At 50.7% G+C, this 21,881-nt stretch overlaps 2 protein-coding genes across 14 annotated transcripts in view; one reads left to right on the top strand and one right to left on the bottom strand.

The window, feature by feature from the left end:
* Window positions 1-5,283: 5,283 nt before the first annotated feature.
* Window positions 5,284-9,312, top strand: C18H17orf58 (chromosome 18 C17orf58 homolog). 2 transcript variants are annotated; one of them, XM_062216017.1, is made up of 4 exons: window positions 5,284-5,382; window positions 7,104-7,568; window positions 7,671-7,862; window positions 8,023-9,312. In XM_062216017.1, exons 1-4 carry the CDS (start codon window positions 5,307-5,309, stop codon window positions 8,211-8,213), a joined length of 924 nt encoding a protein of 307 aa, XP_062072001.1. In that variant the 5' UTR covers window positions 5,284-5,306; the 3' UTR covers window positions 8,214-9,312. The 2 variants fall into 2 exon arrangements, with proteins under 2 accessions (XP_062072001.1, XP_062072002.1); XM_062216018.1 differs by having other exon boundaries at window positions 7,668-7,862.
* A 3,692-nt stretch (window positions 9,313-13,004) lies between these two features.
* BPTF (bromodomain PHD finger transcription factor) overlaps window positions 13,005-21,881 on the bottom strand; it is a 137,847-nt gene continuing 128,970 nt past the window's right edge. For all 12 annotated transcript variants that reach the window (XM_062174940.1, XM_062174943.1, XM_062174950.1 and 9 more), the window contains 2 exons: window positions 18,446-18,632; window positions 13,005-13,918 (listed from right to left, as the gene is read on the bottom strand). In XM_062174940.1, the coding sequence (XP_062030924.1) occupies window positions 13,882-13,918; window positions 18,446-18,632 (224 nt within the window). In that variant the 3' untranslated portion in view covers window positions 13,005-13,881. The remainder of the gene's footprint in view (window positions 13,919-18,445; window positions 18,633-21,881) is intronic.

The raw sequence follows: 21,881 nt of genomic DNA, 5'->3' as shown, positions 1-21,881 counted from the left end.
TGGCCAGTGACTCGGGCGGCAGCCTGAGCCCCGCCCACAGTGCCAGCCTCATCTCCATTTTGCTTGTATAGTTGTAGCTGATTTATTTTCCTTGCTGGAGAGCGGGACTCTGGTTCATGATTCTGCCCCTGCGAGATGTTTGGCCAGGTCTGGAGACAGCTTTGGCTGCCACAGCTGGGCACAGGCAGCAGTGTTGGTGTCTCCTGGACTGAAGCCAGCAACACTCCTCAGAGCCCCACAATGCACAGCGAAGAATTTTCTCGCCCCAAATTTTCTCACAGTGCCCAGCATTTCAGGATGTCACAGCTTGTGGAAAATGGAATTAAAAGATAAATTTATTTTGGTGCAAAAAAAATGATGCCTAGTTTGTTCATAATATGCATTTTCATGAACTTTTAAAAATATTTATTTATTTGAAAGGCAGAGTTAGAGAGAGAGAGAGAGAGAGAGAGAGATATCTTTAACCCGCTGGTTCACTCCCCAAATGGCCATAACGGCCAGGGCTGGGCCAGGATGGAGCCAGGAGCTTCATCCAGGTTTCCCATGTGGGTGCAGGGCACCAAACACTTGGGCCATCTTCCACTGTCTTCCCGCAGGGAGCTGGATGGGAAGTGGAGCAGCCAGGACATGAATTGGCACCCACATGGGATGCTGGCATCACAGGAGGCGAATTTACCTGCTCCGCCACGACGCAGGCCCCCTTCCGAATACTTTAAGTCATTTCTAGATCACTTGTGATATATCATGTAAATGCCATGTAAATAGTTGTCATACAGTATTACTTAAGGAATACTAATTTTTAAAAAACCTGTACATGTTCAGTACAGATGCAATTTTTTCGAATATTTTTTATCTGCAGTTGGTTGAATTCACAGATGTGGAACTGGCAGATACTGGGGGCCACTGTCTGTGACTTATCGCCACAAACTTTACCTGGCCCCACCTCCAGTTAGCCACGCCTTTCGCTCTAGCAGGCGCAACTTCATGTTACACACAACACAATACATTGAATGTGACTTCCCAGAATAGTCTGTGAGCCACTTGAGGGGAGCAATCTATGTGTCCCAGGACCTAGCCCAGCGCTTGTGGGAGTCAATCTGTCTGTGAAAGTTGGAAGAAGTTGGGGACATCCCGGCTCCAATCAAGATGGTATTGAAAGAGAAGAACCAGACCACGACTGTAACTTACCCAATGGGAACCAAAGCAACTGTATTGTTCTCGTTTTGAACAACCATGATGACTGGTATTTCTGGTTTCTGCCCAGAGTAGTCCCATACCCACAGGGGTATTGCATTTCAATAACAGCGCTAATCACCCAGGGCCAGTGCGGCCCCAGCCAATAACAGTGCATGGTCCACAGCGAGGTTGCCTTCAGTGTAGACCAACTGTCCACACCCCTGGGGTCCTCAGGTGCAACGTCAGGTCTGGTCCTTCTCTGGCATGACTCCCAGCTCTCAGAGGGGCACTGCTGTGTGACGACAGCTTTACCAGAGGGTGTGGATCAGAAGCAGTCAGATGGAGAGACACGCGGGGCAGCGTTCTCAGTGTGGAGCTTCTGTGTCCTCCTGCTGTGGGTCACGGCATGTCCCCGTCGAGAATGTTACTCTGTTCACCAGCAGGAACCTCTGCCGATCTCTCTGTCCTCTCTGCCTCTCCAGGGTGCAGGCTTCCCACAGGAACATCTGTCCAATCTCTGCCCAGAGATTCTGTTGTTAACTAGGCATGCCTGAGGACTCCTTGGACCCATGACTGAACTCGATCCCCAGCCTCCTCTCTTCGCTGGGCCAGAGTCCCCACCTGCTTGGTCCTGCTGATGGCAAGTCCTCGCTCTGCTGTGGCGTGGACATGATTTGCGTGTGTCCCCAAGGGTTCACGTGTTGGAAGCTTGGTCCTCACTGTGGTGATGTTGGGAGGTGGTGGAGTCTAGGGGCGGGGAGTGATTGAGTGAATGGGGGCACTGCCTTCAGAAAGAATTCATGTGTTTCCTATGGAACCCAGAATGAATGTGTTTCTTCGGGAACCCTGTTTGTTCCTGCAAGTGTGGGTTGATACAGAGAAGCAAGACTGGCCTCCTGTCTGGCCATGCACTCCCCAGGTGCCAGGATTCCCTCACCAGATTCCCAGCAAATGAGGCCTCCACAACTGGGAGTGAAATAACCCATTTTCTTTGTAAGTGTCCAGCCTCAGGTATTTTGTTATAGCAACAGGAAATGGGCAAATGGACAGCTATCAAGGGCTCTCCACATGAACCAGGCGTGACCCCAGGACGCCCACGCCTAATAAAGATGTGTCTATCACTTGGGAAGTCCCAAGGGTTTTTAGAAGCTCCATGCCAGGAAACCAGTGAGGCTACGGGAAGCCAACACCAGTAAACATCCCAGGCACACAACAACCTGCCTCTGCTCCGGTTCCATTGCCAAGCACCCTGTGACAATCTGGCTTTTCCTGTGGCTTGTTTGTGGAAAGAGATCGCTACCTAGATCCGTGGTTTTTTTTTGTTTTGTTTTGTTTTTTAAGATTTATTTATTTACTTGAAAGTCAGAGTTTTGCAGAGAGAGAAGGAGAGGCAGAGAGAGAGAGGTCTTCCATCTGCTGGTTCACTCCTCAATTTGTCACAATGGCTGGAGCTGCACCGATCCAAAGCCAGGAGCTTCTTCTGTGTCTCCCACGTAGGTGCAGGGGCCCAAAGACTTGGGCCATCTTCTACTGCTTTCCTGGGCCATAGCAGAGAGCTGGATTGAAAGTGGAGCAGCCGGGACTAGAACCGGTGCCCAAATGCACTGGAGCCCACTACACCACACACCGGCCCAATCCATATATCTGAACTCCGTGCCTTCCACTGTTTATGTGGCTTCTGAGCCTGCAAGCTACACGCTGCCCAAGCCTATTCCAGCTGGTGCCGTCCTGGAAGCCCTGGGCACCCTCCGGCTGCTCTCTGCCTCTCCCATAACAGAGGAGTTCCGGGAACACCCAGATTGGATCTGGATGACTTGAATGTCATGTCAGGAAGGTTCCATCGGAGATGTAGTTGTAGCTTCAGCCTAATTAATATTTCTCCACTGGGCTTAAAGAAAGCTCCTGTGAGAGAAGGGGGCTCCAAGGACATCCATTAAGAGGGCCCGGGTCCATGCAGTGTCCAGGGTTGATCTGGTCCTGTGCACAAGCCCTGCTTTGATGCCCACATGAGGGAAGGTCAGCCTCTTCCTTCAGCTGCAGCGTGAGTTTAGCGTGCAGCAGGCACGTGTCTGACTGGCAATCAGACCTCCCAGTCACCTCCACGCTGGCCCTCCCCATAGCAGAGGGGCGGATGGTATGGGTTTATGCATCTGTTTTTCGTGATCGGGGTTCCATGGAGCTGATCCACTGTGGGCAGCGGAGGACCAGACTCCAGAGCCAGGTGTCACCTTCCAGCATCCTGTTTGCTCGCTGGACCCCTCCAAGCACAGCATGTGTGCTGTGGGAACCCACTCTACAGCGTCTCTGCTGTTCTCCCTGGTGGATGCTCCAGGTGACCGGAAGCTCTTTTCCACTCCCCCCTGCCCCCCAAAGCAGTCAGCTTTCTTGAAGATCTTGATTGTAAGAACATTCTTTGTTGACATCAACCTGGCCACTTCGTAGCTCCTACCTATGGGTACTTTCACACCGTGCAAGGCACCTTCAGGCAGCCCTTGGAGGGGAGGCGTTGTGGTGCAGTGTGTGGAGCGCTGGTTCCATTCCCGGCTGTTCTACTGTGGATGCAGCTCCCTGGTGATGCGCCTGGGAAGGCAGCAGATGATGGTACACGTCCTCGGGCCCCTGCCTCCCACGTAGGAGTCCCAGATGGAGGTCTTGGCTCTTGGCTTCAGCCTGGCCCAGGCATTTGGGGGAGTGGCAGACATTTAGGGGAATGAACCAGTGGATGGAAGATTTCTCTCTTTCTCTGCCTTTCAAATAAGTTGTCTTTTTTTTAGAAGTTCTTGGGAAATGCTTATTGTAAAATAATCATGCTGGATTTTAAAAAACAAAATTCTATGTTCCATGAACTACTTGAAGTACATAGTATAACAGCTGTTTTGCTGTGTGGGTGGCTGCCATCCTTAGCTCCTCTGAAGACGTCCAAAGCTGTGGAGTGTGGCCTTCTCACCACCGAGTCTTTGTCGGCAAGATCCCCCTGCCCCAGCCGGTTCACCAGCACTGTGACTTTTGAGACACGAGTTTTGGGGGCACCAGAGGGTTTTTCTTTTTGTTTTTCACTCTGTCTGCTGGCTTGTACCTTGTACTTCCTCTGGATCCGAAGCGGAGGGCCCGAGGTGTGCGTTGCTGAGGTTGCACCCTGGTGAGCTGATTTTCCCCGGGGTGAATGCTGTTTCTGTGCAGTCCGGGAAAGGGACCCTTAGCACAGGCCCAGTCCACAGCGCTGTCTCCAGGAGGCAGGCGGTCAGGACGAAGTGAGTCCACCTTCCTGAGAAAATCTACCTTTCTTGAGATGAGCCATCCTCCTCACCAGGGAGATCGATGAAAGGTGTTTTACACCGGGCAGTGTGGATTCGTGCATCTGGTCACTCAACAGGAATTTCAATGAGAGAGAGAGAGAGAGAGAGGAAGAAGAAGGAGGAGGAGGAGGAGGGGGAGGGGAAGGGGAGGAGAGGAGAGGAGAGGAGAGGAGAGGAGAGGAGAGGAGAGAAGAGGAGAGGAGAAGGGAGGGGAGGGGAGGGGAGGGGAGGGGAGGGGAGGGGAGGGGAGGAGAGGAATAGAAAACCTTTTTTGCTGAGGGTTCTGTTCTCTGGTCCTGGCATAGCTGTATGGTATATGCAAGAGGACTTCAGATCATGGAAAATGGAACCAAAAGATAGGCTTATTTTGGTGCAGAGTTTTGAAACCCATCCACGTTTTTTTAAAATCCCAGAAACATTTTCATGAACTTTTGGAAGAGCCTCACGTGGTGTGATGACAGTGTCGCCAACCCTAGGAGGCAGTAACTTTCTGGGAGTTGGCTGCCACTCCGGGGTGCGCTGGCTTCGTCTGAAAGACGTCCCCATTGCGGACTCCCCCGACCCCGTCCCGCGGCCCCCAGTGCCTTCAATCCCTTCCCGGCCTCGCAGACCCGCCCAGGCGCACAGCTGAGACGCGAAGCTCCCGGGGCGCACGACCCCACGGACGACTCGGAGCGGCCATGTGCTCCCTGCAGCTCGGTTTTGTTCAATGGTCCGCTCCTGAGTCCGGTTTCCCCGCTGGCTGCCCCTCATTAGCATGAGCGCGGGTGGGGGGAGAGCCGGCGAGCGCGAGCCCAGGCCGGGTGTGAGAGCCCGGGAACCCTGCCTGCCGCAATGACAGCTCGGGCTCTGTGGCTTCTCTGTTTGCTCGTGGGATCAGCCCCCGAGGCCCCGGGGCTGGAAAGGAAAGGTAAGGTGGCCGGAATGCAGAGCCCCGGGAGGGCGGCTGGGACCTGCGGCGGACCGGGGAGAGCGCGCCACGGTCCGCGCCTGCAGAGCAGACTCCGGGTCAGCGTTCGCGTTGGAAAGGAGCGGAACGTGTCTCCAGGATTCCGTGTCCCCTCCGCGTTTTCGGAGAACGATGCCCCCTCGCCGTCTGCGACGACCGCCGGCGAGCCAGGCCGGCTGCGGAAAACTTTGCATGTTAAGTAGTTTGCTCCGTGGTAGGGGAGGGACGGTGGCCAAAGGGGTGTCGTGGCGCGGGCCGGGCTCGCGGGGCGCAGCGGGGACCCCCGGCCCCGCGGCCGGCCCGGGGACACCTGAGCCGGGGGTCCCGCCCGGCGGATCCGCGCGCACATTTCCTGCAGCTCGCGGAACGCAGCCGCTGCGGGGACAGAACTCAGGCGCTCGCGTTTTTTTGTGGGTTTTTTTGTTTTTGTTTCTGCTCCCACTGGGGTGTTCCTTTGGCTTCACCCTCTCTGGGAAAAGCAGCTTCCGCACGTCGCGGGGCAATTGAGGTTCTTTTCCCACATGGAAATGGACCGGCTCCGGTGGCATTTCACCCACATATCAGGCGGTCTTGCCTGTGACAACAGATGGTGGCATCAATGGGAAGCAGTTGCGAGGTCAGCCGTGGACAGCCAGAGCCTGGATGTCCACCAGGACTTTATTCCGCTGGGAACCGTGCAGCCGCGGAGTCAGATCCAGCCTCTTTGCAAAAAAAAAAAAAAAAAAAAAAAAAAAAAAAAAAAAAAAATCACCCAAAAAACCACGAATCCTCCCCAGCTAGCGCCGCCGGGCCAAAGCTGATGTTAGAGATCAGTGTGGCAGGACAAAGCGCCTTCAGGGAAGTGTTGCCAAGCCGCAACACCGCCAGGCGCGGTCTTGGGGCTCGGGTGCCTGCACTGCGACCCCCGCAAAGGGGGACGTGACCGCGCGGACCGGGCTTGGAGCCGGGCCCCGCTTCCAGGCCGCGCGCCAACCAGTCTGCAGGCTGCCCAGACGGGGTAATCATTTAAAAAGCTAGTCCTCGCGCCACCCCCTTCGAATGGTTATTTGTTATTATTATTGTTGCTCCACTACCGTGTGTGTGTGTGTGTGTGTGTGTGTCGGGGGGTCGTGAGCCATGTGTGCTTTTATACGCAGCCAGGGGCCTGCGCCTCCCGGCCCGGCTTGCCAAGCCGCTCTTCGCCGTGGTGTGCCAGGACCTGGTGTCCAAGAAGGCGGATGAAAAACCCACTCGCAGAGCCCGCGATGACAGTGCAAACACGGATGGCAAAACCGAGTAGTTCGTGGTGGGGGGCGCTCCACCACCCGGAGGACCTGTAACCGAGACGTTCCCCCACCCCGGGCCTGCTCTCCGCACTTTCTCTACAAACTGTAAACAGCAAAAAAGGCGGGTGTTCACACAGCCACGCCCGCATCTACAGCTCTCGGTGTAGACGGATACGAACGGAGGGGCAGAGCGAGTTCTTGAACCAGGGTTGTCGCAGCAACACAGGGCTGTGGGACCCGCAAAGGCCCCTGTCCTGGTGGGCCCGGCTCCTGGGGGGGCCCCTGCGCCCGCTCCGCTCGCACGCCGCGTGGGGGTCTCCTGGCCTCAGCCCACGGGCGCTCCCGCCAGGTGCCCGCGGGGGTCTCCCGGCGCCGCGCCCCCCGCCCCTGACGGCCGCCCCGGCTCTCTCCTCACAGCGTCGCCGCCTCACCACAGAAGGCCCGGCCCCAGCGGCGTCCGGGGCGCCGAGCACACGCCGGGCCCCGCAGCCCCCCGGCGGCCGCGCGCGGCGGACACCGCCCCCCGCGCCTGGCCCGCCCCCCGCCGCCATAAGGCCCCGCCCCCCGCCGAGAACCGGGCCGGCTTCCGGGAGGCCACGCGCGCGCCCGCCGGCCCGCCGGCCCCGCGCCTCGCGCAGGCAGACAACCGCCCGTCGCCGCGGCGCGCGCGCGCCCGGGCCCTGCGCTTCCCGGCCGCGCGGCGCGCCGCCGAGGCCCCCGACGGCCACGCCCACCCCAACCGGCCGCGCGCCGCCGCCCCGCCCCCGGGGCCCGCGCCCGCGCCGCCGCCGCCGCCGCGGAGCGACCCCGAGCCCGAGCCCTGCGCGCGCGCCTGCCGGGCGGACGCGGACGAGCGCGAGGCCTTCTGCGCCAGCGAGTTCGGTGAGCCGGACCCCCGCCCCCCGCCCGTCCGCCCGCCCGCCCGCGGGGGCCGCGGCCCGGGTCCGAGCCACGCTCTGTCCTCTCGCCCCTTCTGGAAAGCAGCCGTGAACGGGATCGTGCACGACGTGGACGAGCTGGGCACGGGCGTCCGGCTGGTGACGCTGCTGGCGGACCGCGGCGGGCTGTACAAGCTGAGCCGCCTGTACGTCGCTCCCGACGGGGTTTTCCTCCGCGTGCACATCCTCGCCCTGGACGTCTCCGGCTGCCCGAAGCCGTGCCCAGAGCTGAAGCCTGGTACTGCGACTGATCCGGTGACCCCCGCGCGCCGCAGGCTGCCCCGAGGGTGGCACGGGGCCTGGGCACTCGGCCGGAGGGCAGCTCGGGGTGCCGGCCCTGCCCCGTGTCGGGCGGCCCGGGAGGCGCGGTGGCACTGACCCCCTCTTGTTCTGTGCAGGCAGCAGGTACATCGTGATGGGCCACATCTACCACAAGAGGCGGCAGCTGCCCGCAGCCCTGCTGCAGGTCCTGCGAGGGCGCCTGCGGCCGGGAGACGGGCTGCTGGGCACCGGCAGCGGCTACGCGAAGAGGTTCAACCGCCGGCGGGCCGGGCGCGTCCAGGGCGCGGCTCTCGCCCAGTGCCCGTGACTCACGGCGGCCTCCGCCCTCCCGGCCCGGGGTCCCCACCCGCAGGCACCGCACGTAGAACCGCGGCTTCCCGAGCCCGGCGGCCCGGCCCCGCCACCCAGCGGTCCCGCGGCTGCGCTGCGATCCGTCCAGCTAACAGATCACGGCGTCATGTCAAGTGTTTAAATTATTTTAATTTAATGCCAACTCTTCAGTAGAAATGGTTCGCACACACACGCACACACACATACATTTCTTGAATTGAAATATACAACTTTGGATAGCTTACATCATGAATCAAACCAACTTTTATATTCAAACCATCGCATTTTAAGTTCTGTACATGGTGTGGGTAAGCGCAGAGTCCAGGACAAATACTAAAATTTTACATTTGAACAGTCAGTCCTAAGGGGCTCAATTCCAGTATCACTCAAACCAAGTGCTCCTGAGGCACCAAGACATGACACAGTTTGCCTCCCCAATGCCTTCCTGCTCCTAGTAGCTTAGGGCAGCTATTCCTATGCTAAATGTATCCTGGGTGTATCTGATGTCATTGCACAATGAAGACCAAGTGCCATGTTTGTAAAGCAGTAAACCTTGCTTAGAAGTCTGATCTTGGATGTACTTTTTTTTTTTTAGCTTCACCAAACCTCAACAATTTGAGGAAAAGCCTTTCTCAGATGTACTCCAGAAAACAAACAGCCTCCCCCCCCCCAGTCAGTATTCAACAATGCCAGCACACAAGCAAGCGAATGTTCCGTTTTCCGACCGGTCTGAAGTAGATGTGCTCGCTAGCCATTTAATACTGATGCTATCCTTGAGCCCGCAAGCACACTACAGATTTTTTTTTTTCGGGAGACAGAGCTGTCCTTGGGTTAACTGCATGGCTGAAGACTGCTGCTGGGGGCAAGAGAAAGTGCACAGCCCAGAGGCTGACGATGCACAGGGACCAAGCCACACACAAGCACGGTGCAGGGAAGCAAGTAGCAGCTGCCGGAGTTGTAACATCTGCTGTCACCTCATTGGCTCCAAACATGAGGTGCATTTAGTAAAATAAAGTCTAGAGGTCCTATTAGGAGGGAAAGTACTGCTGAGGGATTTTTAGAGAAATTGATCCAAAACATGAGTCTTGTCCAACCTCATTAAAAATTTTACGAGAACTGCTTCTTGGGAACCAACTGCGTTACTACATAAACTACTGGTAGTGGAGTGTGTAGCTGCTGCAGAGTTGAGTTTTCTCTAATGTTAACTCAGGGATAAAATCGTGGCAATGACCAAAGTCAAAGCTGAATTTTCGATACCAAAAGGCTGGGTGGTGACCCTGAGAAGCATGCTGGAGAAAGTTACCAAACAGATTGCTGACTGGGTGATCAGATGTCACGGCATAAAAAATTATACAGCGCACTGGTTTTAAAGAGGAAAACAAAATCACTTTCCTATAAACTTGAGGGTTAGGGTTAGGGTTTGGCTTGTTGTGCCAGAGCCGTGATTTGTGGGTATTTGGGAGCTCCTGTCTAGGAACACCCTGGCAGGACACACACAGACTGTTCAGAAACCACCAGGATAAAAGCTGGGCCCTCCTTCTAGGCCAGGTCTCCAAGGGCTGGCTGAGTGAGGTGGAGCAGCAGCAGGTGCCGGGGTGTACACGGGAGGCGTGAAGAACGGGCTGGGGACTTCCCTGCTCAGCCTAGCCAGGACTTCTGATACAATCTTCAGTCCTATAGGAAATCTTAGGGAACCCATGAACCCATTGATCATAGTTTCTAATTCTCCTGTCATAGAGAAGGACTTTTCTTTTTTTAAGCACAGTTTGCACTCGACACACATTACAGTGCCTTGTCTGTGGGCACACATAATGGCCTCTCGTCAATAAAATACCTGCTGCCTTCAAGGGAGAGTCACCAGCAGTTCAATGGTTAAGCTATTACTTCAGAATTCTGGGAGGAAAATGCACTTTTCTTTTGGTAGGCAAAGGTCTACAGAACACACACACTTGTTTGGGTAGCAGCTACCGTTCATAGTTCTCTTGAATTCATTTTTAAGGTTGGCCAAGCACCCATGTATGCAACACTTAAAAACTGACCTGCTGCCTAACGCAGAACCTCAATTCCAAGACATACTTGAGCAAGCAGCGAGTTACAAAAACAGGACTTCATTATCTTAAAAATTCAGCTTATTTCTTTTAGCTGAATTTAGTCCAAACAGGGAGTGTGACTTAAAGTGTTTTTTCCGTATCTCAAATCTAAGTTTCCAGAAGCACCTCAGAATTGCAAATTATTATTATTTTTTTTTGACAGGCAGAGTGGACAGTGAGAGAGAGACAGAGAGAAAGGTCTTCCTTTTTGCCGTTGGTTCACCCTCCAATGGCCGCCGCGGTAGCGCACTGTGGCCAGCGCACCGCGCTGTTCCGATGGCAGGAGCCAGGTGCTTATCCTGGTCTCCCATGGGGTGCAGAGTCCAAGCACTTGGGCCATCCTCCACTGCACTCCCTGGCCACAGCAGAGAGCTGGCCTGGAAGAGGGGCAACCGTTACAGGATCGGTGCCCCAACCGGGACTAGAACCCGGTGTGCCGGCGCCGCAAGGCGGAGGATTAGCCTGTTGAGCACGGCACCGGCCTGAATTGCAAATTATTTAAAAAAATACTCACTGCTGCCCCTCGCCCCCACACAAGTACTTCTAAGCCACGAGATACCCCATTCTCACTGTAAGGGTTTGACATCCGAGAGAGGCTGTCATACCCCTGTGGCTCTCTCCAACGCGGTCTGAAAAGTGAAGAGTTTTTTTCAAAGGCCACCAACCAAGCCGATTCTTTAATATCAGAAACACAAAGAGGCAGGGGATCTGTCTAACAGAAATGAACAGAAACAGGGAAAGAACTTTTATTTGCAGATTCTAGGAAGGTAGGTTACAAACACAGCAAATCTCAGTGTCTCCACACAACACTCCAGGCCACTCGAAATATAAAAAGGTAAATTACGTGTTTTCCTTTAGAAAATATCCCCCAAAGTTCACAATTTTTTTTTAACCTACTGCAGGATAATGAAAAGCAAATCCTGCAGAATATGGCTAAGAGAAAAAAGCCCTAAGAATATTATGAAAATACTTTTTATGAAATGGTTTCAAAGATTGTGAACTTGGTGGACGAAGCATAACAAACATGGAAAATACTTAGTCAAGGAAACCTACTGATGCAAACCAGGTATTTACAGGCCCAGAGACTGGGTTAGAAACATCTTGACAGTATCACAAATGTGCATCACACTACGTGGATTACTGAAAGCGGAACAGCTCTCCCCACAGGTGCATCTCGCTGTATATCAGGTGCTTGTCAAAGGATCCGCATAGAAAAGCAGCTTTTCAAATAAGAATGAATGTTTTTCAAAAAATTACTTTCCAAAGACTAAAGCTCTGTAGTTGATAAAACTATAAAATGTCTTTAGGTATTTATATGGTGATAGAAATTGCAAAAGCCTTTATACCATTAAATACACATAGGAAATTAACATCTTCCTAGTCTTGAGATCTCCATAAAATTTACCTTTGTACAATTTGGCAATGCCAACAGCTACAGAAAATATATCAACCAACCAAGCAACCATTGTTTCATTAGAAACTGCACCAAATCCAATGTCAAAAACATTACTTTATTTTTTCTAGGATGAAATGTCCTATTACGTACAAAAAGAATTGCTGTTTAGAATTTGCAACAATTTGTTAAAAACATAGCAATCTATTGCCTACAGGTAGGAAAGTCCTTGCCGCGACAAGTTTTAAATGATTAAGCCCATATATATTTATATATATATATGAATAAATAGTACAGAAATACTGTGACGTGATGAGATGCAGAATAACTTTATAATTCATTAAAATGTAGAATTCTTGCATCAGCACAGTGCATACAATATGTAACAACTTTTAAAAATGAAAAGGACAAAATAACCTATCTTTAATTCCATTTTAAGCAAAAACTTTGCTTCTATGTGTTCATATTGAGCAATTAGTCTCTTTAGTTTGTAAGCATAGATTTAAGTGATATCTTTATGTACAAAAAGGAATGGGCGTCGTTAGATAAAATTAACCCAGAATAACCTGTACACCTGAGCCTGTAGTCATAAGAAAGAATCGGGAACTGTAGCAACGTCATTAACCTTTAAGAAACTATGGTCCTAGAAAGATTTTGCATAGCAGGGCAACGTTAAACAGAAGGAAACTTTTAAAAACAATGATCTGATCAATCCTGGAAGTCGACAGGACAGAGCTAACATGAATCAGTGCAAAATCTAGGTAAAGTTTTGCAAAGCTGCATACTCCAACTATGGAGGATTTCACAGAGGCTATTGCTACAGTGCGGCAGTACAGCACGCAAGTCAGAACACTGCAAGGAAAGACATGCAAAACACACGTTCCTCTGCTGTTCCCATATTTTTCCCTACTGCTGACACTACTTGTCCTTTTGTGGAACAAAGAAACAAACCACAAACTCAACCAACAAACAGAAAATACAAAAAGGAGGACGTCTGAAACATGTCCTTCCTGACAGCTAAGTGGCTGTGTGGCGTCACAGGATGGAGATGAGGGCAATGCACGTTGTGTCACATCACCGTGATGGTCAGCATGAGCAGTGATGCGACAGGATGAGCACCCCTGGACATTTTTCTCTGCCGTGAGGACGATGGACTGGGAATGAAAGATGAAGGGCGGCCACTGTCCTGAGAAGCCCAGGGCCAGTGGGTTCTCCTGCCTCTCTCCACCTGCGGCCCCCTCCCCACAAAGGCTTACAGATAAGCATTAGCGCACACTCAGACACCTCCAGCTGTGGGAGAAAAAGGATCTCCATTTATTTTGTTTCATATACATCCATAGTTGAATTTTAATACAAAAAGAAAAAATTAGAATCTGACAAATGTTTACAAACAAGATACCTTCAAATAGATTTTACTCATTTTAGCCTGGTGCAGAGTAAATGACAAATGGTACTGGTATATTCAAGGCAACAGAGTCTGTAGTCCAGGACCGCTTAGCCCAACCTTTATGCAAGCTTAATTTTTATCTACCATGAACAATAAACTCATTGTTGATTCCCAGTTGTGTGTGTGTGCACATGTGTACATAGCAGCTCCTTTCATAGAAAGAAAAGACATCTAGAGGTCGTCTTGTACTTTTACCTACAGGAATCATGATACGATACAGGATGGATTACATGTAACCGGGGCTGGATCTTTTAAGAAAAAATAATTAGCTGACAAATGAGGGCAGCAATAAAAAAGCGTCTTTTTTGCAACAATAAATAAATACAGTCCAAAGTTTCCTGTGAGACTCTAAGCCAGCTTCTTCACTGAAGAGCAGACGTGGCACTTCCATGGAGTTACACTTGACCCCATAGTATCTTTTTTTCTTGCTTTCTTTTTTTTTTTTTTTTTTCAAATAAACAAAGTTTTCCCGCTTCTGCCACAATAGTAAAACCATTTGATCTTGACAAGATAATGGTGTCGTTGACTTTGCTTTTTCCCTTGTCCGTTGGACAAAATTGGCCAAGAATATAACTGGACTGTTAGGACCAATATAAACGAAGCATAGGTCACGTCTTGTCAGGATAACCTGACTAAAAACATCTGGCTCCTTAATTAAAATAGTTCAGACAACCAGACTCTTGCTGTGTTTTGTGTTAGATTAACACGCTGAACTTTAAGAAGCTGTAGACTGCAGTTTGTTGTTATGAGACCTACAGAATACAAAAAAAGGGAACAATTAAGCACCCTTCATTTTGAAAACAATGACGCTTTATGTGGATGCCAAGGTCAGGCAGTCTGGGGGAAGCAGCCATATTCTCTCATTCACCCTTGGCAAGCAAGTACAAGGGAACAATTAAGGAGATTTTAACCTATAATATTAAAACTTTTCAGTGTACATTAAACATGATAGCTTACTGGAAAAAGCCAATATCTTAAAAAAATACACATCTATATATTTTTCTAATAAAGATTACAACATTTGAGTCAACGGGACCACAGACACTTACAGAATCTCCCCTTGCAGTAACAGTGTGTGTATGTGAGTGTGCATGTGTGCTTACTTACATTAATCTGGGGAACATGAAGGGAAAATTATAGTAAAAGAAGGAAAATAGCAATATTAAAATCACATTTTTTCTAGTAAATCCCAGAAATCCTCTCTTCTAGCTTCACAGTTTTATTCACAACTTTTGTTAGTAAACCAAGTTACTGTACAGTTCCCAGGAGTATGTCAAAGTACTCTATATTGCAATAGCAGGTAAATACAGTCTTCCAAGAGCTTACAATTTTTAAATACATCATTCATGGCTGCTGCAGTAGGTGGTTTACCACTGTACATCTTTTCATATTAAAACTGGATTAACTGGCCGGCGCCGTGGCTCAACAGGCTAATCCTCCGCCTTGCGGCGCCGGCACACCGGGTTCTAGTCCCGGTCGGGGCACCGATCCTGTAACGGTTGCCCCTCTTCCAGGCCAGCTCTCTGCTGTGGCCAGGGAGTGCAGTGGAGGATGGCCCAAGTGTTTGGGCTCTGCACCCCATGGGAGACCAGGAGAAGCACCTGGCTCCTGCCATCGGAACAGCGCGGTGCGCCGGCCGCAGCGCGCTACCGCGGCGGCCATTGGAGGGTGAACCAATGGCAAAAAGGAAGACCTTTCTCTCTGTTTCTCTCTCTCACTGTCCACTCTGCCTGTCAAAAATAACAACAACAACAAAAAAACTGGATTAACTAATCTCAACTTTTGGGGGGCAATTTTGAATTAGGTAATCATGTGGCACAATAAAAGAGTGACCTCAACATCCAGTTCTGATTCCAGTTAAAAATTCAGACTAAAGATATCACAATCTGTAAGAAAAGAAAGAACATGGATGGTATAAATGATGAATTGTAAAAAAGTGCAATAACAAAAATAATGTGCAAACAACACTGGGGACCGTAAATTAGAGATGGGGAACTAGGGCAAGGCAGCACTGGTCCTGCAGAGAGCAGCCGAGGGTGCTGCGTGGCCACATCTGCTTGTCAGAATGAAGGGGAATTTCCTGAAACAGCGGCAGCGAGTCACCTTTCTGCAACTCCTGAGAGAGTGGCTTGTTTCCTCCAACAGAACTTAGCGCAGCTCTCAGTTCCGCTCCAAGCTCCTCAATGAAGAGGAGTGAATCTGAGCGCAGGAAAAGCTACAGACCACCACCTGGGCAGGAGCGGGGCTGGGCCAGGCGCAGCGCGCTGCCCAGGCCCACGGCTGGCCTGCCCCACATCCTTTGGTTCTGCCACAGGCCCCAGGTTTCTTCCTCTGCACCAGCAGCTGCCACCCTCACCCTCAGCGCTCCACCAGCCTGGCACGGGGGGGGTTCAGAACCCCAGCTTCTACTTCACAGTTCTCTCCCAAGGCCTCTGGAGTAGAAATATTTTTTCAGAAACTTAATCAGAGGAATAGTTAACTGTCAAGGTGTAAATCACAAAGCAAGGGGGGCTTCTGATGAGTTGTGCTCCTGTCACACCGTTTATCGACCTGCGACCCAGGCTCCCTGGGATCAATCAACTTGTCCTTTCAACTTATTTTTTAAAAGAAGATTTATCTGGCCGGCGCCGTGGCTCACTAGGCTAATCCTCAGCCTGCGGCACCGGCACCCCGGGTTCTAGTCCTGGTTGGGGCGCCGGATTCTGTCCTGGTTGCTCCTCTTCCAGTCTAGCTCTCTGCTGTGGCCCAGGAGGGCAGTGGAGGATGGCCCAGGTCATTGGGCCCTGCACCCGCATGGGAGACCAGGAGGAAGCACCTGGATCCTGGCTTCGGATCGGCGCAGCAGCCATTTGGGGGGTGAACCAATGGGAGGAAGACCTTTCTCTCTCTCTCTCTCACTGTCTAACTCTGCCTGTCAGGGGGAAAAAAAAAGATTTATTTAATTATTTCAAAGAGTTATACAGAGAGAGATCTTCCATACACTGGTTCACTCTCCAGATGGCCACAATGGTTGGGTTGGGCCAGACCAAAGCCAGGAGCCAGGAGCTTACCCCAGGTCTCCCATGTGGGTGCAGGGGCTTAAGGACTTGGGCCATCCTCTGCTGCTTTCCCAGGCACATTAACAGGGAGCTGGATCAGAAGTGGAGCAGCCAGGACTTGAACCAGTGCCCATATGGGATGCCAGGCATTACAGCCAGCTTTACCCACCTTGCCACAATGCTGGTCACCATGTTGTCCTTTTGGTTCTTAGGGTAGATTTCTTAGGACCCACAGAGGCTTGGAGGGCCTCTGTGTGTCTGCAGGGCTTCCTGACTGGCAGGTGCACTTTGAATGAGAAACCAGGATTCCTCAGTGTCAGTGCTACTGCCATCTGGTCTGCGGCTTGCCTGACTTCGTGAGTTGGTCTTCCTGCACCTGCTTTCTAGCTTCCAGAAATGTATACTCTGGAGATTCTGAAATCTGATCAGCCAGCTCCACCATAGCCCCTCACTGCTCTGAGTTTTATTTTTCGGAGAACCCTGTCATGCTGAGAAAGTCACTTTTCTCTTTAAGGTGTGCAGCACTGGGGTCACGGGATGACAAACATGTGGGCAGCCCCGGAGACGGTCACGGCCCACACCTTGCTGCCTGCCTGCTTTCCTTTCTGCAGCTTTTGATTCCTTTGCTGAGAAGGTCACTGGATGTGGGTTTTTCTTTCTTTTTAAAAGATTCATTTATGGCCGGCGTCGTGGCTTAACAGGCTAATCCTCCGCCTGTGACGCCAGCACCCCGGGGTTCTAGTCCTGGTCGGGGCGCCGGATTCTATCCCAGTTGCCCCTCTTCCAGGCCAGCTCTCTGCTGTGGCCCAGGAAGGCAGTGGAGGATGGCCCAAGTCCTTGGGCCCTGCACCCGCATGGGAGACCAGGAGAAGCACCTGGCTCCTGGCTTCGGATCAGCGCGATGTGCTGGCCGCAGCGGCCATTGGAGGGTGAACCAACAGCAAAAAGGAAGACCTTTCTTTCTCTCTCTCACTATCCACTCTGCCTGTGGGGGGGGGGGGGACTTAAAAAAAAAAAGATTCATTTATTTATTTGGCATAGTTACACAGAAGAGAAGGAAAGACAGCGATCCTCCATCTACTGGTTCACTTCCCAAAGGCAGCAATGGCCAAGGCTGGGCCAGCCCAAAGCCAGGAACTCCACCCGGGTCTCCCATGTGGGTGGCAGGGACCCAAGCACTTGGCCATCTTCAGCTGCTTTCCCAGGACCTTCAGCAGGGAACTGGATTGGAAGTGGAGCAACCAGGACTCCAATAGGCGCCCACATGGGATACCAGCGGCTTAACCTACTGTGCATAATGCCTTTTCTTTCTGTCTCTATGGCTCTGAAATGCAGCTCTTGGTAGCCATCCACCTTCCTCCAGGACAACCGAGATAACACGCTCTACAGCTTTTCTTCAGAGGAAACTGCAGAGTGCTGGGTATCACAGCCCCTTAGGTTATGCACAGACGCCAAGGTAACGTGTGGAGTCTTCCTAGGTGGGGGTGATGGAGCGTGCGGGCTGACGGATGAAGATGGTGTGGGAGGGGTCTCAAGCGCTCCCGAATGGTGGCAGCTACCATGGGAATGGAAAACAGCCCTCCACAGGAAGGAAGAAACCACGGCTGTGAGAGGGAGCCGAGTTCAGAAACAGGGGCAAGTGAAGGTCACAGAAAGTGAGTTTGATGCAACTGAGGCAAAGCTGTGCAATGCTTTCCTATATTACTACTGGTTCCCAAACACAGGGGTCTGTGGCCTTGCCTGCAGAAAAACGTACGTCTCCCCTCTGCAGGGTTCCCCTTCCTCGACCCTAGACAGCAGCCATTTGTACACTGCCCTCACCTCCGGAAGTAGAGGAGCAGGAACTCACACAGGGAAACCCGAGAGCCAGAGCCCTTGCCAGCTGTGTGGCCTGTGGCACCTGACAGCTCTCTGCACCCCTCAGGCATTTGGGAAATGCTTTCTGACTTTCAAAAGACTCCAATTTTAGGTAGAGCAAAATCAAACCTAACATTATTTTAAAAAATTTTTTTTCTGTTTTTGTTTTTCTTTTCTTTTCTAACATTATTTTTAATAATTAATATTTCCATTATTCATCTGCCTTTGGTGGTATCGGAATGTTAAGTCTGGCATTTTTTGTTTTGGATTGTAGGATGCAGATCTACCACACACCGCGGCACTGCAGAGGCTGACTCCTCAGATGCTCAGTGCAGGGGCTGCCCGGCTGAACTCACTCAGAGCATCGCGCGCACAGGGACTCACCTGCTGGCCTTGAATCCTTTCAGTTTCTGTACAAAGAATGACTCAAGAACCTCTGCACACTGGTAAAAAGGGGAGTCACTGGGATTGTAGTAACGGCAGTTATCAAAAATTTTGGTCATATCCGCCACAAATTCTGTCAGCTTTTCATAATACCGTCTTTGTATTCTTTCTTCCATGGTGGCAAGGTCTTAAAGACAAAATGTAAGACATTTTCAAAGCTTTAAGGTTTTCTCCCTTGAACACACCCTGCAGTAGTTAACACAAGGATTAACCGATCCATCCTCTACGCAGGCAGCCCGTCCAGTTCACCGCGGGGGGACCGTCCCAGCGGTGTTTTTCACTGGGGTTCCTGGTTCCTGTTACGAAGGTTCTTTAACTTTCAGTTAACCATGTAGAACACCCTTCATTCAACCGGTTTGAGAGAGAAGAAAGCACACTGACACGTCTAGCACATTTGCACACACAAACCAGGGCACCGTGGGCAGCCAGCACACAGGGGTCCTGAACAGCAGCTCTGAGCCGGTGGTGCAAGGAGCCTGGCTCTGCCCATCATGTTGGTTTCCCCTTCTGTTCTTTATTGTTATCCTGTATTTGTAACAGATGATACTGACCTACCAGCCATGGTGGTAGTGACATAGTGTCTACTTAAAATAAATGGGAGAGGAAAAATATCAGCTGATAGGGGAAAAATATTAGCTGGTAATATTAGCCGGTATATTACGGGAGCAGACAAAGGCAGACAACTGTATTACTGTGAAACATGTATTTGGTGTCCCACACCCACACAGCTCCTAGAATCTCTGCAGTAAGAAAGGTGGCTGGGTTCCCTAGGGAGCATCAGTGTGGGTGTGGATCGCCCCAAAGGAAGCTCCATCAGAGGGCTGGACTTCGCAAGCTTCAGGGAAGGCAGAGGACAAGGAAGGTTAAGCTGATCCCCAGTGGACAATGATTTCATCAATCATGCCTGTGTGGCGCAGCTTCTGTAAGAACCAAAAGGGCTGTGTTCCTGGAGTCTCCCGACAGTTGAACACACAGAGGCTCGTGGAAGGTAGCGCACCTGGGGAAGGCATGGGAACTCTGTGTCTCTTTCCCCATACCTTGGTCCTATCCACCTCTTTATCTGGTGCTCATTGGTATCCTTTGTAATATTCTCCCAAGAAAAAAGTTATTTAAAAGGCAGGCAGGCAGGCAGACACACACATACACACACACACACACCTCCTAGCTGCTGGATCACGACCCAAATGCCAGCAGCAGACAGGGCTGGAGTTGGAATGAAGCTATGAGCCAGGGACCCTAACCAGGTCTCCCATGTAGATGGCAGGGACCCAAGGTCCTTGAGCCATCTTCTGCCTCCCAGGGTGTGCATTATCAGGAAGCTGGAATGGAGAATGGAGCCAGACTTGAACCCAGGCACTCTGATTTGGGATTTGCGTGTTCTAAACTGTGTCCTTTTTTTTTTTAAAATTTTTAAAGATTGACAGAGGAACACCTCTGTCTCTATCTGCCTCTCCTTCTCTGTAACTCTAACTTTAAAATAAATAAATAAATCTAAAAAAAAGAGGAAAAAATAGATGTGGCTTGAGGGACCAGAGCTGTGACGCTGTAGGCTACTTCCTGCATTCCATGTTAGTACCCAAAGTGTCAGTTTGAGTCCCAGCTGCTCCACCTCCAACCTAGCTCCCGTGCTAAAGCACTGGCAGAGCAGTTGAAGATGGCCCAAGTACCCAGGGCCCTGCCACCCCTGCAGGAAACTAGGATGGAGTTCAGGGCTCCTGGCTTCAGCCTGGCCCAGCCATGACTATAGTGGCCATTTGAGGGGTGAACTGGTGCGTGGGAAGATTCTAACTCTGCCTTTCAAATTAAAACAAAACAAACAAACAAAAAAAACCTTAAAAAAATAAAACTAATGTGAGAATGTAATTTGTTAGATATAGACCTAATTGTATTCAACATAAAAACTTCAGATAACAGCAGATTTTATCTTTTAAATTTTAGGATGTGCATATACACACACACATTTGTCTTTGGTATCTCCAGTTTACCCAGACGCAGGATAAAATGTGTAAATGGGAACTGCAAAAAACGTACCCAGGTGGATTCTACCCAAGCAAGACATGGACACGCCTCTCCTACACAAGTCAGGAGGGGCTGCCGGGCCGCCCACACCACCATCAGGTCTGGTTTTGCCAGGGCTGCCACAGGCGGCTCCTGGAATTCAATAAATCCATAGCAGGCTGATTTGAAGGCTGATCCTTCTGTATGGCCTACAAATGACATCATAAATACCCCGCCGGCCCGTGGCAGGCAGGCTTCCTCACCCCTGAAGTGATAAAGGAAAGAGAGCGCTCTGTGTACCATACCAGAACACTATTATTTCATCCTTAAGTTCTGGCGAATTCTCCTCCATCAGTTTAAATAAAGCGTGTGAGTAGTGCTTAGATGTTTTACGGTTCCAACTTAACTAGATGTCCCTAATAACAGACGAACATACAGGCTGAATTCATAAAGAACAGATATGAATCCAGCCAATTTACAAACTACCACATACCAAAACTATAAAACTTTACATCATTCGTAGCATAGAAATGGCCCTTAAATAACACTGACAACAGATGACTATCCCAGGAGAAAAATGGGAAAAACCTCCAAACAGGAGACTTGTATAGGAAAAATTCTAACTTGTTACTGAACAGACCTCTGACATTGGCCACTCAGCAGTGGTGACCTCTAGGGACAGTGTGAGAGCGGTGGTAAAACTGATGTTTTATTCCACGCCTCTGCGACATCTGTGCCTGGAAACCAAACACATTACTTTTAAAATAAATATTTTCCAAGATAGAACATATTCCACTTAAAAGAGTGATAACACACTGTGTTTTAGCAGGCTACAGATACACACTATGGGAGGAAACTGGTCCCATTGACAGCAGTGTAATTTGAAAATATTGGAAAAAAAAAAAAAAGCCTAAAAAGTATACATACTCTTTGCTCCAGAGATTTGAATTCTAGCCAAATTTCCTAAAAAAACAAACAGGTGCAGGCAGGTGTATGAACACAGATAAAGAGCTCACTGCTGTGCTGTCTGCCCAAAGACTGTGCAAACACGAAAAAGCCACTAATGGGGAGTGCTTTAATAGAGTACTTGACTTTTATACAATTGAAAATGACACAAGTCTCTAACACAGCTGATGTGAAAAAAAGTGCTGTGCACACATAGCAGGCCACAGAACACAGTGAGTCACAGAAACCCAGTTCTGCCGAAGAACACAAACGCGGCTCACCTTGCTGGCTCTTGCACACTCTCACAGGAAACTACGGTTCTCAGGCGTCTCACCATGCCACATGTTAGCTGTGTATGTCCAAACACTTTCGTGTATTCTTAGGAAATATGCAACTATTTGGTGCTTAAAATCTATAGACTGTTTAAGAGGTA

The sequence above is a fragment of the Lepus europaeus genome, chromosome 18 (genome assembly GCF_033115175.1).
Source record: "Lepus europaeus isolate LE1 chromosome 18, mLepTim1.pri, whole genome shotgun sequence".
Classification (NCBI taxonomy): domain Eukaryota; kingdom Metazoa; phylum Chordata; class Mammalia; order Lagomorpha; family Leporidae; genus Lepus; species Lepus europaeus.
This window is presented reverse-complemented; position numbering and strand designations above follow the sequence as displayed.

Coding starts and splice junctions, on each gene's coding strand:
- C18H17orf58 (XM_062216018.1), top strand. CDS start 5,307: ATGACAGCTCGGGCTCTGTGGCTTCTCTGTTTGCTCGTGGGATCAGCC. Junction 5,383..7,103: donor CCCGGGGCTGGAAAGGAAAG/GTAAGGTGGCCG, acceptor CTCTCCTCACAG/CGTCGCCGCCTCACCACAGA. Junction 7,569..7,667: donor CTTCTGCGCCAGCGAGTTCG/GTGAGCCGGACC, acceptor CCTTCTGGAAAG/CAGCCGTGAACGGGATCGTG.